General features: G+C 29.6%; 3 protein-coding genes across 3 annotated transcripts; all 3 read right to left on the reverse strand.

Moving 5' to 3' along the window:
* Positions 1-1,508: 1,508 nt before the first annotated feature.
* On the reverse strand, positions 1,509-6,014 carry PGO_126920 (hypothetical protein, conserved; the record flags this gene model as incomplete). Its single annotated transcript, XM_028689482.1, has 4 exons — positions 1,509-1,666; positions 1,844-1,958; positions 2,225-4,536; positions 4,910-6,014. 4 exons carry the CDS (start codon positions 6,012-6,014, stop codon positions 1,509-1,511), a joined length of 3,690 nt encoding a protein of 1,229 aa, XP_028545283.1.
* Positions 6,015-6,515: 501 nt separating this feature from the next.
* Positions 6,516-14,879, reverse strand: PGO_126930 (RNA helicase; the record flags this gene model as incomplete). The annotated part of the gene is made up of 5 exons (XM_028689483.1): positions 6,516-6,542; positions 6,900-6,978; positions 7,302-7,397; positions 7,669-10,531; positions 10,751-14,879. 5 exons carry the CDS (start codon positions 14,877-14,879, stop codon positions 6,516-6,518), a joined length of 7,194 nt encoding a protein of 2,397 aa, XP_028545284.1.
* A 1,719-nt stretch (positions 14,880-16,598) lies between these two features.
* On the reverse strand, positions 16,599-17,615 carry PGO_126940 (copper transporter; the record flags this gene model as incomplete). The annotated part of the gene is made up of 2 exons (XM_028689484.1): positions 16,599-16,970; positions 17,169-17,615. The coding sequence occupies 2 exons, from the start codon at positions 17,613-17,615 to the stop codon at positions 16,599-16,601; spliced, it is 819 nt and encodes a 272-aa protein (XP_028545285.1).
* Positions 17,616-17,953: the final 338 nt, after the last annotated feature.

A 17,953-nucleotide genomic window follows, 5' to 3' on the forward strand; every position in this document is an offset into this window, starting at 1 on the left:
CACAGATGATGCAATTTTTTATGCCTTTGTCTTTTTCTTTATTGCATTTAATTTGAAAAAATGATGAATATGCGGTAAATAAAAAAATGGGACGCGATGTGAACATATAGTTATAGAGAAACGAACAAATGGATTACAAAAATATGAACAAATAAGCAGCGCTGCCAAACAAATAAATGGCGTTATAAACAAATAAACAGCGCTATAAATAAATAGGCAGCGCCATAAACAAATGAATATTGTAATAAACAAATGAATATTGTAATAAACAAATGAATAGTGTAATAAACAAATGAATAGTGTAATAAACAAATGAATAGTGTAATAAACAAATGAATAGCGTCATAAACAAATGAACAGCGCTATGAATGTTATGGGCAGCACTACTAACGGATGGTACTACGAATAAACGGATTGTGTTTTGAACAAACGAAAGATGTGTGTAATGATGTGATTTTATAAATCCGTAGGCAGAGTTGCATAAAGCATGTATTTGTGTATTTACATGCAATCACATAAAGGTAAACATTTATCACGACCTCTCTGTTAATTTAAAAAAAAAAAGCTAAAAATAAAAAAAAAATAAAAAATAAAAAAAAAAAAGTGAATTGAAATGAAATGAAACTATAATAAAATTGAGCCCTTTTAATTTTTCAGTATTTTTTATTTTGTTGTAGTTTAAAAATAACGTTCCCTTTTATTTTTTTTTTTTTTTCCCCCCCGTTTTTTGCCGCGTTTTTGTTGCATTATTGCTACATTTTTGCTACATTATTTTTGGCGCACTTGCGTCAAGCGCTTGCCGATTTTTCCACAAACATATTTGTGGTAAAAATGATATGAAAATTTTGTAACCACGGGGACAAAGGAAGAAAACTACACATTTGGTTAATCCATTTTTGTTAATTATGTGTTATGAATGCTTCATGATATGCATGTTTTGCTATGAAATTTGAGTATAAAATTTGCCATGAAATTTGAGTATAAAATTTGCTATGAAATTTGAGTATAAAATTTGCCATGAAATTTGAGTATAAAATTTGCCATGAAATTTTGCTTTAAAAATTGCTATGAAATTTTTTCTATGATATTTTACGATGAAATTTTAGGATACACGAATTATATATACGTAAAGGTTCATAGTACTTTGTCAGAATTATTTATTTTGTATTCCTCCCTGTTGTGCATACTGTGCAATGGAACAAAAATGTAAAAACACATTTTATTTAGGTAGGAAATATTACCCATGGGAATGAAAAGTTCCTTAATGGGGAAAGAAGGATTGTAAAAGGCATAACGAGCATCATAAAAGTATAACGAACTACACTAAGGAGTAAAAAATTTGTTAAAAAAAAAAAGAATATTCCATAACTGCATTTATTGTTTACCGGATTATTTTATTTTATTATTTTTTTTTATCACGCCCAGACAAATTTGTCTAGCTTTATTATTCCTTTGCTTTTATTTCTTGTTAATGAAAAAAATTTTCTCAGTAATATTACATGGGCTGCTCATACGTAGAGTACACATTCATGACTTAAAAGAAATATTTTTATTTTTAAAAATTTCTTGAAATGGTGTTGAAGTATATATTTATATTCCTCATTATTTGAAAATAGTTCTTTCCATTTTTCTGAAATGCTTGTATCGTTAAAGTCGTAAAGGTTTTCTAAAAAAAGGTATCCAACGAAAGAATTTTTATGGTATTGTATATAGACACATTGTTGGCAGCGGAAATGCATAAACAAATCGATCGTAATGTGTGTTCTGGACTTATGATGAAAAAAAAAAAAAAAAAAAAAAATTGCAAGTCTGAACTTACGTATGCAGAATGTTTAAGACATACCTATCTTTTTTTTGTTGACGAGAAAAAGGGGAGATATATCCACTTGTGTAATAAAATTAATTACGAGGTTTAAAATGTGAAAGTCGACGGAGAGGTTGTTCAAATAATTCATAAGCTGTGAAAAAAAAAATGGAGGGAAGGAAGATGAAAAAAAAAAATTATTTTTATTTCTCAAAGTTTGTTTCAAAGGGAGGATATGATTAATTTGAGAATTGTAACTATATCGATAAGATTAAGAAAGATAAACTAGCAAAAGAGCTAATTGGTAAAAAAGAGGATTAAAACATGAAGAAAATTGAGTTCAATTGACGTTTGTCTGAGGATAGGAAAAAGTAAAACATGGACAATACGACGATATAACAACTAATAGAGAGCACTTACAACTTTCAGAATGTTTTTTAGAATTTCCCCATGTGCATGTATGTGCTGTAAACTTGTAAAAATATTTCTGAGTATTTGAACCCTTTTCAGTTTACATATGATAGATCGGATGTATGTCACTAACGCATTTTTCATATTCTCTTCTTGAAATGATTTTAAAAAGATGGCCCTTTTTGTATTTTTAAAATTGATAAATGTACTATTGGTAAAATAGGATATATTTTTATGTAGTATTCTTTTTGATTCGGTTGATAAATTGTTATCTAGTGTAATTTTTTTTTGTTTATTTATCTCATTTTTTTCGAAAAAAGTAGAGGTAAAAATATTGTGTACTGCATTTACGTAGGAGAAACTAAAGTTTGAAAGGGAAGGGGAATAGTAATGTGAACTTAGCAGTAAAATGTTACATCTAATGGATTCTAAATGTAGATCTTTTTTTTTGAGAAATGAAACGAAATGATGTAACTCTTTTACGTATTTCTTGTTTATTAATTTCATTATTGGGTAATAATTATGAATTTTCTTATTTGTATTATTTTTTATTTTTGTTTTTATTTTTTTGATGAGCGAGCTAATTCTTTGCAGCATGGAGTTATGTTCAAGATCTTGTTGCGATGCCCGTCCAGCAGAGTCGATATATGTTTTTTTCTTTTTTAAATCTTCATATTGTTTGTAATCTAAGAAAAATTTATATAAAAATGTTTTCTGTAATATACTTTTTAAGTTGTCTTTAGAAAATTTTTTTTCTTCTTGTGTGTCATCATTCAAAGCAAAATAATTTGAATGTGTCATTTCGTCCATTGTTTTATAATGCGTATCAATAATGAATTCATTCTTTGGGTAGTTATAAATAAAGGAAAAGCAAAAGTACAAAAAGAGGAGACTAATAACATTTTCCGTTTCGACAGATGATGAGTTTAATTTGCTGATACTATATGATAAATCAGTCAGTAAAGTGTACATAGCCCTTTTTAGGTGCATCTTATTTTTTTCATTTTCTTTATATATTCTTTGTATTAAATTAAATGTGTAGCAAATATTTTTAATCATTTTTATCACTATTTCTATTTTAAAGTATTCACATTTCTGCTTCACACAAAGGTATTCCGTTAGACTTTCAAATAGTTCCACCTTTAAGGCATATGACTGTGTATTTACACTGCTTATATGTTTTGCAACTTTCTCTTCTTTTTTTATTTTGCATGAGATGTTCTCAAACAGTGTTTTGCTAGGAGAAAAAAAACGTTCGTTTGTTTGGTACACAATTATTTTATCACCCACGTGTGCCATTTCAGATTTTGGTTCGATGTTTCTAGCGCACCCGTGTTCTAACGGTTCCGTCACCACAGCAATTTCGTCTTTGTGGAGAATTGAGGAGATAATATTTTTCAAGCATAAATTATTTCTGACAATTAAATCTAATTCGTAGAACCCTCCCATCAAATGACAAATTAAAATGTTCATGACTTTATTTCTTATATTTGGATATTCATATGTATGATTTCTTAAGTTTACTATTTCTTCAATTTTATCATAATAGGAACTTTCATTTTTAATGAGGAGAATGAACAAGTATATATGGACAAGTGCAGAATTTGAAGATGTAGAATTTTCTACATTATTTAAAAAAGAATAAATCTCATTTTGTCTTTCTATAAGTGTAAAAATACATAACAAAATGTTTATAACATTTTGATAAAATCGATTCAGATTTTTTAAATTCAATGATCTCATCATGGTAATGCAAAAACTGAATGAAATGTTATATGTATTTTTTTCTTCTAAGATGTTTTTGTTCAAGATTTGCAAATTTTGTCTAGCTTGGTCAACATATGAAATATGGTTTAAATTGAATTTGTTCAGATGACTTATAAAGGTGGAAAAAAGTTTAAAATTATTAATTCCTTTTTTGAGATCCTCATAAATGGAACATGGTAAATATCTGCTTATATCTTCAATCGAGATATAAATTTTATCTATATTTTCTAATAGATTTTCCCTTGTTTGTTTAATCATAGCACATATTTTTCTTGCACTAACAATTGCGTAGATGGTGTATATATATTGAACATAATTTTGGGATTTTATATTATCTAATATATTCCATGTTTTCATTTGTACATTATTCACATCAGTTAGTATATTTTTCTCAAAGTGAGTATCTTCGACGTTGTAACTTTTTATTTCTTCTTTTATCATATTCAAGCATCTGTCACATGTGTTTATGCATTCACTCAATTCGTTCGTCAGTAGGTACAATAAGGATAAGTTGTTCAACATCTTTATTTGTTCTTCTTTAACTAGTTCAGATCCTGAGGTTTAGGGGGTAAAATGGAGCAGTAAAGAAAGAGTTAGATGTGGTAAACATATAGGAGAATCACACCTTATGCAAATGAGATGATCACAAAAATGTTTTCAATTCGATTCGTTAAAATGGAAGGTACATGACGTTAGGGACAAAAAGGGAAAAAAAAGAAGAAAAGAAAAAGAAGCAGAAGAAAAAAGAAGAAAAGAAAAAGAAGCAGAAGAAAAAAGAAGCAGTAGAAAAAGAAGCAGAAGAAAAAAGAAGCAGAAGAAAAAAGAAGCAGAAGAAAAAAGAAGAATAAACATTACTGTGAAAATATAGACACCACCGTGTGCATAATCATAACTGTGCCCCTTTTGATCTCTCGCTCATTAGCTCACCGTTAACTAAATAAGAATCAACCGATTTTAAGGTCTCTAAACAACTTCCAAAATCGGCATTTTTGAAGTACAGCTTCTTCGCCTTTTCTATCAGAATAATTAGAAAGAAGTTTTTAGTTGATGTAAAATTGGGAATTTTCTGCTTTACATTTCTTGATTCTCTTGCAGGGAGTTCATTCCTTTTCATTTGCGTAAACTTCAATTCGATGACTTTTTTCTGCACATTTTTTTGATCTTGTAGCAGTAGTACTTTGGGTTTGCTGGTCATGGTTAAATTGGAGGAAGATATGTTCATTGGATTGCTACTTTCTCTTTGTCCATCAGTGAGTTCGTCTATGTATGTGTTTATTTTGTTTGAATTTTTTTCTGCAGATAGATTCTTATCATTGTGGTTGTCTATATTTACATATGAGGAGTTCATCCTGTCTACTTTATTATGCAGTTCTGGTTTATCCATTTCACTTTCTTGAGAATTTTCATATATCGAATGGATGGCTCTTTTACGTATTTCTTCCTTTTGATTTTTCAGCTGCTCATTTCTTAGTTCTTCTAATTGACATTGTATGTTTTGTGCATCTTCCTGGAGCTTTTTGATGAAATCTTCTTTCGAATTTTTGTCTTTCCTGAGTATTTTCTTCAAATCATTTATACTTTTTATTCTTCTGTCATTAATTACTGATTTGAATTTCTTTTCTTGAGCAATTAATTTATTTTTTTCCTCCTTTGTACATTTTATCAAATTTGGATATGCTACATTTTTGTATATTAAGAAAATAGTAAAATAATTTAAATGTCCCCATAATTTTTTTTCCTTTTTTTTTAAATTAAAAATAATAAATTTTGTATTTTGTCTAATTTTCACATGTTCTTTGTTCACATTTATTTTATCATACAAATCAATATTCATCATTTCATCTTTATGGTTTATTTTAATATACATTTCTGTAACTAAAATGTCTTTCGTCTTTTCCATTTCGATGACTTGTTCATTCTCCCAGCAATAGTTCTCGATGTATCTCAGATCAGAAAACACACTTTCCTCACTATTTTCCTTTTTCAATTTTATCTCAATGGAATCGAAGTTTTCTCTCCAGCTAAGTTCCATGGTGTGTAAAGCAGGCTGAGTTATCGATATGATAGATATGGTTTGCTAGACCACTTATTAAATATTCTTTAGGAGTGTTTCTCTCAATTCTGTGGATACTGCTTCATCTGTGTCTTCCCACAGATGGGGTCCATGGATTGGATGGGGTTCGAATATAGAAAGAGTAAAAATGGGTAGACCCAAAACGTAAGGAAAAATATCACAAGGGAAACAAGTGTGCCAAAAATAATTGATTATAAACAATGCGATAGAAATTAAGAGTGATGTTAAGACAAGGTAATTTTACAAATACCTAGAGTTTGAAACAAAAAATTTTAAAAGTTGAGTCTATCAATATAGTGTTACACAATTTAGAAACGTTGCAGTTTTATCAGTGTACTAATGTGAGGTATTAAATATGGAAAACAAAAAAAAATAAAAAAAAATAAAAAAAAATAGAAAAAAATAAAAAGGACACGATAGGATAAGCATAGTTTAGTGTGAATAAGTCCTGATTTTAATTTATTCAACACAAATCTGTAAGTGTGCCTGCATAAGTGTCAAGGAAAAAAAAAAAAAAAAAAAAAAAAAGATATGATAAAATGAAAGTATGATAAATTTGTAATACAGTTGGAGTACCGTTAAATTAAATTTACATAATTTTATCTCAACATAAAAATTAATCATAAATTATGTCAAAAAAAAAAAAAAAAAAAAAAAAACGAATAAATAATAAAACTAAAAAAATGTCACGTAGAAAATAAAAGTACACAAAAAAAAAAAAAAAAAACTGAAGAAACTCTCCATCAGCATATTAAATAACATCAAGAAAAATAGACAAAGGATAAAAATATTCACACTTATGCAAAAGGAATACATATCCATAGAATCATTTTCTTCTATAACCTCGTGATCTATTCCATAGTATGTGTCACTATGTATGTAAACTGTGAAGTGGTAGGTCCCCTTGATCAGGTCTTCCAAGCTGTACAGCAAAAATGTGAAAACGGTAAAAAAAAATAAAATAAATAAAAATAATAAAGCAAAAGAAAATGAACAAAATAGTAATAAACAAAGGAAGTAATTATAAAGGATATGCAGGATCAACAATAGAAAAAAAAAAAAAGGAGAGAAGTGATTGGGAGAATTTGCTTGTACGTACAAACTGTTGGCACTAGAATGTATTTACATCTATAATGTATCATACAGATAATGCACATGAGAAAAAAAAAAAAAAAAAAAAAAAAAAAAAAATGTGGAATCTTTTGATAGTCCACTTTTTTACTAAAAGAGTGGTGTTTTCCCTACATAAACGAGACGGATGATGTTTTTTTTAAGGGACAATTGCTGAACCGTTTAATGGAAATTGATATGTCTTGTGAGATGTCATGAAGGATGGCATACCTGTTTGATGGGAAGGTTGGAGTTTTCGTATGTGTACGTGTTCGCGTGTTTTTGTGTGTAAGCAAGAGAGAGGGTACATATTTGCACAGCCACACATTTGAACAAGTAGTACTACATATTTTATGTAGTATTACAAGCCAAATGTAAATACGTTCACGTGGAAGTATGCATCTATGCAAGTATGCAAAATATATGCGACCGAGTGTACATATGGAGAACAGGTGATACTCTCAGTTGAACCTATTTCTAGGCATCTATTCCCTCGTCCTACCATTGCGTATTCGCTCTGGAGATAGCATTAGAATTAGTATCCCGCGTGATTTTATTAAAAAAATTGAAAAAAATTTTGATGACAATTTGATTCGGATCATGATGTTTCATTTTAAAGAAAAATTTATTTTCATCCTTTATGTGTTTAATACATGGGATATTAATAAGGTCACATTTCTGTTCCTTGGTGTTGTTATTAATATTTATATTTTTATCGAACAATTTTATAGTATTGGTTAGTAAGGGTATTTGAAAAATAAAATCGAGTTGCGTTGTGTCAAAGATGTTGAGAGAATATAGAAATGATTTATCAAACTTTATTAGATCCTTTAAATTTTTGATTTGTAATTGGGCTAATTTATCTATCTGATTTGTACTTATGTCTTTAATTATATGTAGTGAATTTTTGTTGGGTTGAATCCTTTGGTTTATGCATTGATAAATTAAAATTAAAGTTTTTATATAATTATATTTACCAAATAATAAACATATATCGATGAATCCATTTATGACTCTAGCTATCTGATCCATAACTAATTTCAAATCGATGTGATAATCTACAGTTTCGTATGTACATTCATACAAACGGGAAAGAAGCAGGAGGTATGTTTTTACATTTTTCATGTTCATGTCGATATCTAATGGAATTTGATTTCTCAGTTTCACGTTGTATTTGTCTTCATTGTGTCTCAGGGGAATATCGTCGAATTCTTTCGCCTGTGCAATGAGTGTGAAGAGACCGTAAAAGTCCAGTTCCTTTGTCGACACGTTGCATTTTGTGTAGTTCTTTTTATTCTCTGCAAAGTGGTGTTCTGTGTCCAGGGTTTCTACAACTACTCCGTTTGAGGTTCCCTCTGCTGCTCCGTTTGTGGGATCCATATTTTCCTCTCCCTTCTCTGAGCCATTTGAAGGTGGTTCCAGAGGTATTCTTAAAGTTTCTTCTTGATCTAGCATTCCATTGGTATCTCCGTTTGAGCAATTTGTTGAATGCATATTTTCATCTTTCCTAGAATATTCCTCTATGATTTTATAAAAAAAAGATACGGTTTCACACTTTAGGTAATAAACAGATGCAATATGGCCAAGAGGAGTCGAAGAATACTTGTGTGTATAGTCCTCAAGTGTAACTTGTATGCAGTTATTCATTTCTAGGAATGTGATAGTATTATCTATAATTTTATTAAGATGTTCATATATAACCTTTTTTGCTTGATTGGATAATTTATTATTTTCAAAAAGTTGAACGTATTGTACTTCTTTGATATAATAGGATGGATTGGAAAAGAGTCTTTTAAAATAGTAGGACTTGGTTAAGTAATTAAATATATCTTCTTTATTATTTATAATTTTCGAACATATTTCTGCATTAATATGTTCATTTAAATTTTCTGTAATATTTGATTCAATATTCATTGAATGATAAAGAAAATTTTTTATTGCATTTTTTCTTTTTTCTTGAACTAGTAATATGGCTAAAGCTTTGTCATCAAATTGTGGTCTACCAGCTCTACCAATCATTTGTAGTAAATCTGTGTATGAAATATCTTTATATTTTTTTGTTTTTGCATCATAATACTCGTTTCCTTTTATTATTACTAGATAAGCAGGTAGGTTGATACCCCATGCTAAGGTAGAGGTGCATATAAGTATTTGTATCACTTTGTTTAAGAAAAAGTACTCTACGATATTTTTATCATTTTCACATAATCCAGCGTGATGAATTCCTATTCCATATTTCAGTAAATCTTTTAAATGTTCGTTTTCGATTATGTTAAGATAATTTTGAAAAAGTACGTTAGCAACTTGAGTCTTTTCTTCTCCACATAGGTTTTTGTTCATGAAGGAAATGTTGTCCAATATGTCGTATGTTATATTGTCATTTCTGTTCTTTCTGTTTTGATTTACCTTTTCTAATTCTTCTTGTTGTTCAAATGTGGATAAGACATTACAATTGTCATCATTATCCATATTGTGATTGTTCCCATATTTCTCATAATTTTTACTGTGATTATTGCCTTGTTGATCAGAGATTTTTTTTTCATATTCTAAAAAAAATTTTTTTTTTTTTTTTTTTTTTCTTCCATCTTTTCTCTTACCATCGTTTAGAAGAAACTGTATGTGATTCTTATCATTTAACAAATTTTCTGTATGTAAAAAGTTGAGATTATGCGAACTTAAGTTAAGAGAAATTATATCATATGCTGTAACTCTTGTTTGCCTCCTTGAAGAAACAAATATGAGAACATTTTTTGAATGTGCATATTGATGAATAGAATCGAATACATTTTTATTCATAACTGACATTCGTGCACAATATGCCTTTTGAGTAAATCCTAGAATGTGGGTTTTGCAAGGTACTATACGGCAAGAGGAGGGGAAATTAAAAAGATAATTTTCTTTTACATCTAACCATAATATTAAATCATCGACACTTGTTATGACTGTGGTTAATCCAACTAATCTTATTCTTTTATTTAAATACTGTTCCATATTTTTAAATCGATTAATTAATATTTCAATTACTCCTCCTCTATTTTCTTGTCCAAGGAGATGTATTTCGTCGAAAATTACTAAACTTATATTTTTCATAAATTTTTTATTTTTCCAATTTCTTGATATAACATCTAATTTTTCTGGAGTACATATTATTATATCACTATCTGCGATATTTTCTTTATTTTCATTTTTATCTCCTGTTAATTCTATTACATTTTTGTTAAGCAAATTCTTAAATTTTTTCATCCAACTTTTATATCTCTCATTTACGATGGCTTTCATTGGACATATGTACACGGACTTTTCCTTTTCCTCTCGGAGTATATTTCTCAGTATGCACAGCTCTCCGATAACGGTTTTCCCACTTCCTAATCAGAGGTGAAGGAGCAACAGTGGCGGTGAACATGTGCTGCATGTGTCCATTGGGATGTCCACTGGAGTGTCCACTGGAGTGTTCCTTAGTGTAACAGGTACTGTGTCCCAAAAAACACATTCCTCATGTTGTGACTCCAGCGTGTTGAACAACTGAATATGTTGTTGTATCTACTTTGGGCAGACTGAACTGCATTAAAACCTATGGTACCTACCTGTTGGTGCTCCAAGGAGGATGTTTTCGTCCGTGTGGAATGTGGCATGAAACATCTGAGTTTGAATTGGGTTGAAATACTGAAATGGAAAGAACTTGATATAGCTAGGTATCTTCAGTACTTGAGTAGACAAAGGGACGACTGGGAGTATTTCCGAGAAAATATTTATCTTCTGATTAATGAACAAGTTATTGGTATTGAAAATATGGACGTAGGATAAATTGCACCAATTCATAGATAGAAACTGCACGGTTATTTGTGGAGGCATTTGATTAGATAGAGGAAATTCGAAAGAAATGTCATGAATTTTTTTCCTGTCTTTTTTATGAATTGAAAATTTTTGAAAATACAGTATATCATTATTTAGAGTATTTAATAAGAATAGATTAAAATTTTCTTGTGTATCATTCCATTGATCTGACCAGATAGAATTAATCAGTTGTACTTGAAGATTTATTTTCATAATCGTTTGAGTAATAGGCTGAATATATCCTTCAATGTGTAAATTAGGTATGATATTCTTATAGTATAAAATTTGGTTCGTGTACACTTCATTTCTTAGGAAGAATAAAAGTTCGCTTTTTGTTAATGAGTCAATAGATTCATATGTCAGCTTCTTATTTTCTAATATGTGCACAACTGATTCTTTTAAGTATACAGTGTAATTTTGATTTCTTCTATACCTCCCTTGATAGGTGTGAACATTGTTATTATGCTGGGTATGTTCTTGCTCTTCGCACATTTCTGTTGGGTTTACAAACTTACCTGTGTATGGGAGATGATTTAAATGAAAAGTTGTGCTATCACTTGGATTGTTGATTTTATTTTCCTCTCCTTTATTTTGATAGCTAGAAAATGGCATATTTTTTTTTTCGAGCAACTCATTTTTATAACAGAAATGTCTGAAAACACAGGAATTTAATGGTAGTCTTCTCAGAATGGAGACAATAAGATTATGCGTATTCATAATTAAGTTTGAAATATTTTTTAGTATATTTAAACATATTTCATAGTATGCATATAATATTCTAATAATGTTTTGTATTACATAATTAATTTCACATATAAGAGAAAAGTTATTTATTTGTATTCTTCTGAGATATGATTCAATTAGAATATGTAAGGTCATGGATTTGGATTCATCATACTGTTCCATAATTTCACACTTCGTTTTTAGCCATAAAAAATCGTTCATATCTTCGTTTCGAATTTGTATATTTTCGAATTCTTTTGCTTTACTAATAACGTCAATAATTTCCACATAATTGTTTCTATCTATATTTGAAGCAAAAATTCCAATGGTTTGATAATCTACATAATATTTGGCTGCTATGTGACCGTAAAAGGTTCCTATAAAATCGTTGGTTAGTAGTACTCTCCTTACTAGTTTATTTTCACTCAAGTTTTGAATTGCTTTTAAAATAATTTCTTTTCTTTTCTTGTACAAATGTATATCTGTTTTCAAATCTGCATCGTAGAGATACGGATTTTTTTTCATTCTCACATAGAGGTATGTATATTCTAGCCACTTGATTCCATCTTCAACATTTTTAGTTGTTCCTATGCTTATTTCTGCATTTAAATGATTTTCTATATTTTTTAGAAAACTAGATTCTATGATGGTATTATTTGTTAATAATTTTATGTATTTATACAATTTGATCCTTTCTGTTATTAGAATGGCATGTCCGTGATCTTCATATTGTGGTCTCCCACACCTTCCGAATATTTGGTTAATATTTAGAATGTCTAAATCTTCCATTTTTCCACTTTCTGAAGAAAAATAATTTGTTCCTTTAATGATGACAGTATGTACTGGTAAATTTACACCCCATGCTAGGGTTGATGTACAACATAGTACATTGAAAGCCTTTTTTTTGAATAAATTTTCAACCAATATTTTGTCTGATCTAGACATGCCAGCATGATGTATAGAACAACCAAATTCATAAAATTGTTTTACATATATATTGTTAGATTTTTTAATTTTTTTACATATATCATTATCTGTGTAAAGATTAGTAACAAAGTAATCAATCTCATTATTTTTTATAGCATAATCTATCATGAATTGTATAGTTTTATTAGTTTCATTTCTTGAACATACAAAAATGATACATTGTTTGTCCTTTTTCAGGGAATTTATAATTTCTCCATAAGCATACATATTTTTGGCTATATTTAATTTGTTCATATTTTTTTCATGTATTCCGTATAATGTTTTGTCTAGCTGGATAGATCTATAACTTTCATTAAAATAGAAACACATATCCTTTTCTACTTTGAGAAAATCTCGCACATCGTTGTAATTTGGTAGTGTGGCTGACATTGCCATTATTCTTCTCACCGATTGGGAAGTTTCAGAATATCTTAAAAATCGAGCAACTATCGTTTCAATAACATCACCTCTGTCTGTATTTAATAAATGAACTTCATCAAGAATGAGACATTTTATATGTTTAATTAAAGATTCGTCAGATACAGTAGTGGAGTAGTTGCTATTTCTAAGAAGGATGTCCAATTTTTCAGGCACTGTAACTATTATATGCACTTGTTCCAACTGTTTCGAAGTCAAGCTGTGTTCCTTTGTATATTCGCACACATTTAAATTAAAAATCTTCAGCTTTCTTTGAAACAGGTTGGTTATTTCAAAAACGAGGGATTTCATTGGGGCTATATATATAATTTTGAATTCCTTTGCATTTATGTAGTTTCCTCCGTAGGATTCTGTTCGATCGTTGTAACTGCTGGCCTCATCGCTCGAGGGGTGATCATTTAGGGGATCATCCGTGACGTGCTTGCTACTTATCTGGTCAACCACCCCGCTATCATCCATCGAGCTGTCATTCATCACGTTGTCATTCATCATGTTATCATTGCTTGTCTGGTGATCCATTACTTGAACCCCGCTGCGTATCAAACTCGATTTGGCGATTTTTTCCAGGTTAATGCAGTTTTGTTCACAAAAAAGCTTAATCTGCTGGAGTATGACTAACAAAGCAATGTTAGTTTTTCCACAGCCTGTGGGGGCGGATACCAGGAGATTTTTATTGGTCTGAAAGGCAGCCTTAAAAACTTTGGATTGGACATAATTAAAATGTTCGAACTCAAAAATGTATTTATGCCAAAATGGTAAAGTGGTAACAGGAACTAACTCGTCTTTACTGAATTGGAAATTTTGTAATCTGCTAATTTTGACTTTTGTAACATTATCTGTGTAAGAATATGAAGTATTTTTTGGTACTTGTATTTCTTCTAATTTGTTTTCTTCATTAGGTATATAAATTTTTTTTACATCTCCAAAATTGTTTTCTTTTAATGTATATAAAAAGAATTCAACAATTTTTTCAATATTTTCTTTTTTATTTAATACATTCTTTTTATTATTGATTCCGTTTGCTGTTTTATCAGTTATGAAAAAGTTAGATGCTAGAACCTTTTCCTTTACGTCTACATATTTACTTAACAGCTTTAAATCTCTTTTTATTTTTTCTTTACATTTAATAATATTTATTATAAAATCTATGTGTTCTTCTCCTAACAAATCTAGTAAACTGTTTTCTAAATCTTCTTTTATCATAGTTATGTAAATAATTTCAGTAATTAGTTCGTTTATTTCGTTTAAACTTATCTTTTTAATTTCGTTCCTTTTATTCATAATAATATACCTATCTGTGTTTCCTCCAAATCCTTTTCCGCTACTTAAAATTTGATCACATTTCTCATATAAATACATCAGTCCATCTTCCACTCCTTCAAGGCCGTTACCCTCATCGTCCTTAGTCTTTCCCTTCCCCTTTGGTTCTTCACATTGCTTTTGTGGGTTATTTCTCATATATTTTTTTTCTTCTCTCATCAGATGCAAGAGTTTCCCTTGGAAGGTTAATTCTCTTCTGTCATTGTGAACTCCATTAAGTGTATCATTGAAACTACTACTAGTGCTACTATCACTGTCTTTATCACTACTAGCAGGCCTCGCTAATGTATCATTCTCATTATTACTGCATCTTTTGAAAAATGAGTTTTTTTTTATGTATTCCACCACCTCTTCTATGTCGTATGTTCCATACTTGATGGAATACTCATAGTAAGAATTTTCTTTCACTCTGTTATTTATTCGCAGTTTCATGTTTTCCTTGAGTTTTTTTTTCCCTTCTGCGTGCGATTGTGCATGTGTGTGTATGCGGTTTAGGGTTTATGGTTTAGAGTTCAGGTTTTAGTGTGTATATACATAAGCAAACATATATGAATAGGAACACCAGGGGATGTATGTATAATCCCTTGATTTAACTGCAGAAGATATCATGAAAAATGTAAAATCTTAATCGATGCTTTTTCGTTGTGGATGTTCTTGATTTATTTCGCTCTATTTTGTTTTTGTTGTTATTTATGAATGAAAGGTTGTAGCTTCCTTTTTTGGATTACTGATGGATGAAGTTCCTTCAGGTGTAAATAGTAACTTGGTAGTAGGTGGTGTTGTGGGTGCGTAACCATTGCATGCATACGCATCTACTTCGCACTTTCTATAGTATTATGCCTCATCACGTTGTATATATTATAAGCTGAAAAATTGGGTTCTATTTTTGTGTCATCCTTTCATCGTGGATATTATTTAAATAGCTGTGTTTACTTTTTTAGTATGCAGCATCATGAAGTAACGTTGTCGTTATATAATAACATATATTCTGTTTTTATGAAATGATATGTTTTTTTAAAATAATCTCTTTAGGGTCAGACATTCAAAATACATTTCAAAATGTTCTATTATGAACAAGTTATATGCTGAACCATGTTGCATGTGCATGCAGAGCTAAACGTGTGTTAGGTGTGCATATACTTCAATTCATGCACATATGTGGAAATAAACTTGTTTGATAATTGCAACATATGAAAGATTTTTATTGGTTTAATATGTTAAAGTGTTATCGGATTAAAGCAACCGGATGTTTACATGTGTTCCACTAGGATACACAAAAAAAAAAAAAAAAAAAAGGATTACATAAAAAAAAAAAAAAAAAAGCAAAATGTTTTCCTTTGTGCTAATTTTGTGGAAAAATAGGTAAAAAGGTTCTTCTTAGCAGAATGGTGAGAAAAATGTAATAATAATATTAAAAAAATGAAAAAAAAAGTAGTTAAAAATGTGCGGAAAAGATAAAAAATATACATATATATATTCTTTAAATTAAAAATTAATATATAAAATGTTTCAACACCTGTAGTAGAGGAGTGGTATATTCTAACTGCACATATAGGAAGCTTATAAACATGTATATCAAGTAACACAAGTTAGCAATTATCTATTTGTGCAAATGGGGAAAAAAAAAAAAAAAAAAAAGATACGAGGAAAAAGGAAGTAACTGCGTGTTTCTTTAAAGCATTGGGCACGCGGAAGATTATATCAATGTTAAATTCAAAAATAGCAAAATGGTGAAATATGCCAAAAGGAATGTAGAGGGGGTATAAAAGAAAAATATATTAGTTTGCCTAATTACATACACATACATATATATATATATATATGCATGTATGTGTATATGCATATGTAGGGAGAGGAAAAAAAAAAAAAAAAAAAAAAATGTAATATAGTCATAACAGTAAGAGAACATAAAAAAAAAGAAGTAAAACATACTATCGTTACAGTCGTTGCGCTGTTTGGTGCTATTTCCTGATTGAAGTTAAAATTATGTTTGGGCCATTAGTTGTACCCCTTGGATTTTTTTTTTTTTGCTCCAAGTAGATACATAGGTGTACAAATGGACTTGTGGATATAAGTGCAAATGGATCTGATACAAGCAAGTCAGCTGGCACTGTGATTTTGTCATACTGCATTGAGATCCTTATTAAATAATCAACAGCCACAACAGGCTGGATCGCCCTGAAAATCTTTGTGAATTTCCAAGAGATCAGTTGAATTTTTTCCACATGTGACAAACTTATGTCCAAATAAAAAAAAACCGATAGATAATCCCAACACAACGGCAATAAATAATCCAACATTGAAAGTCATAACAATTAACATTAATAAATAGTCCCATGAATAAATAATAAATGATAACATAAATCTCACTAAATTACTTTTAAAAAGGAGTGCACTTGTCATTACATTAGTGTCTTTTGTCCATGGCAAGGACTGCTCAACTTGTAATCTCAGTAACTTTAATATGACTGACAATATGCCGAATAGGAGGCATATGATAAGGGAGATATAGTAGGACGTTTCCTGATTGGTCATGGGTTCGGGGAGAAGAGTAGTGGACATATGTGTAGTTAGATGCATGATTGGTTGATAAATGTGCAGTGTTGCGTGATATACCTTGTGTTGGATAGAATAACAGCGAACACAACTGGCCCAGGTGGTTAAATGAAGAGCGAATACTCATATGCATCTCCAGTGTGTAGCACCTTTTGATTTACTTACCGTTTGTGTTTCCCAGAATTTAAACAATATAATAGTGTGCGTAGAAAATTGAAATGACATAGGCATCGACATATCCATATTGTGATTTGTGATATTCTCATTGCTCTCACCTTTGAGTTGATAGTTCTTTTCCTTTTGTCCCTTCATATGTTGTTCAATTATATCTCTATACGAATTGTAGTTTTCCCAGCATTTATAAATAAAGGATAATTTATTTTTGCAGCAATAATGGGCACATTCAACGTGTAATGAAGGAATACATTGGTCATTTCCCTTTGAGTTATTATCACAATTTTTTATTTCATTGAAGTTATTATTTGAACCTTTTTTTCCGCCTTTTTCTTGTCCATTTTTGCCGTGGCAGCTATTGGCTCTTGCTTGATGTGTTATAAGTAAAAAATTTATAATAAGGATTATAAGAAGTATGTTCCATGTGTTTTTACTCATTTCTATTGTGGCTATTATGAATAATGTAAAAATTTACAAATAGTTGGGGTGGGAAAAAAAAAAAAAAAAAAAAAAAAAAAAGCCAAAAGAAAATATTACATACGCCAAATTAAATAATATTAATCATGTGGATGGTTAACCTGCAGGGTCTTTTTTTTTTTTTTTTTTTTTTATGTGCAGGATATGAATATATATTTGTACATGTACGTTGCGCAGATAAACATATATTGATAATCATAAAAAATGACTTTTTGTAAATAATTATTTTTCTCCAACTTCTTGGAGATCCTTGTTCATCCTATATACTACTGAAAAGGAGAAAAAATAAATCCTTCCAA

The sequence above is a fragment of the Plasmodium gonderi genome (genome assembly GCF_002157705.1).
Source record: "Plasmodium gonderi DNA, contig: Chr12, whole genome shotgun sequence".
Taxonomy (NCBI): domain Eukaryota; phylum Apicomplexa; class Aconoidasida; order Haemosporida; family Plasmodiidae; genus Plasmodium; species Plasmodium gonderi.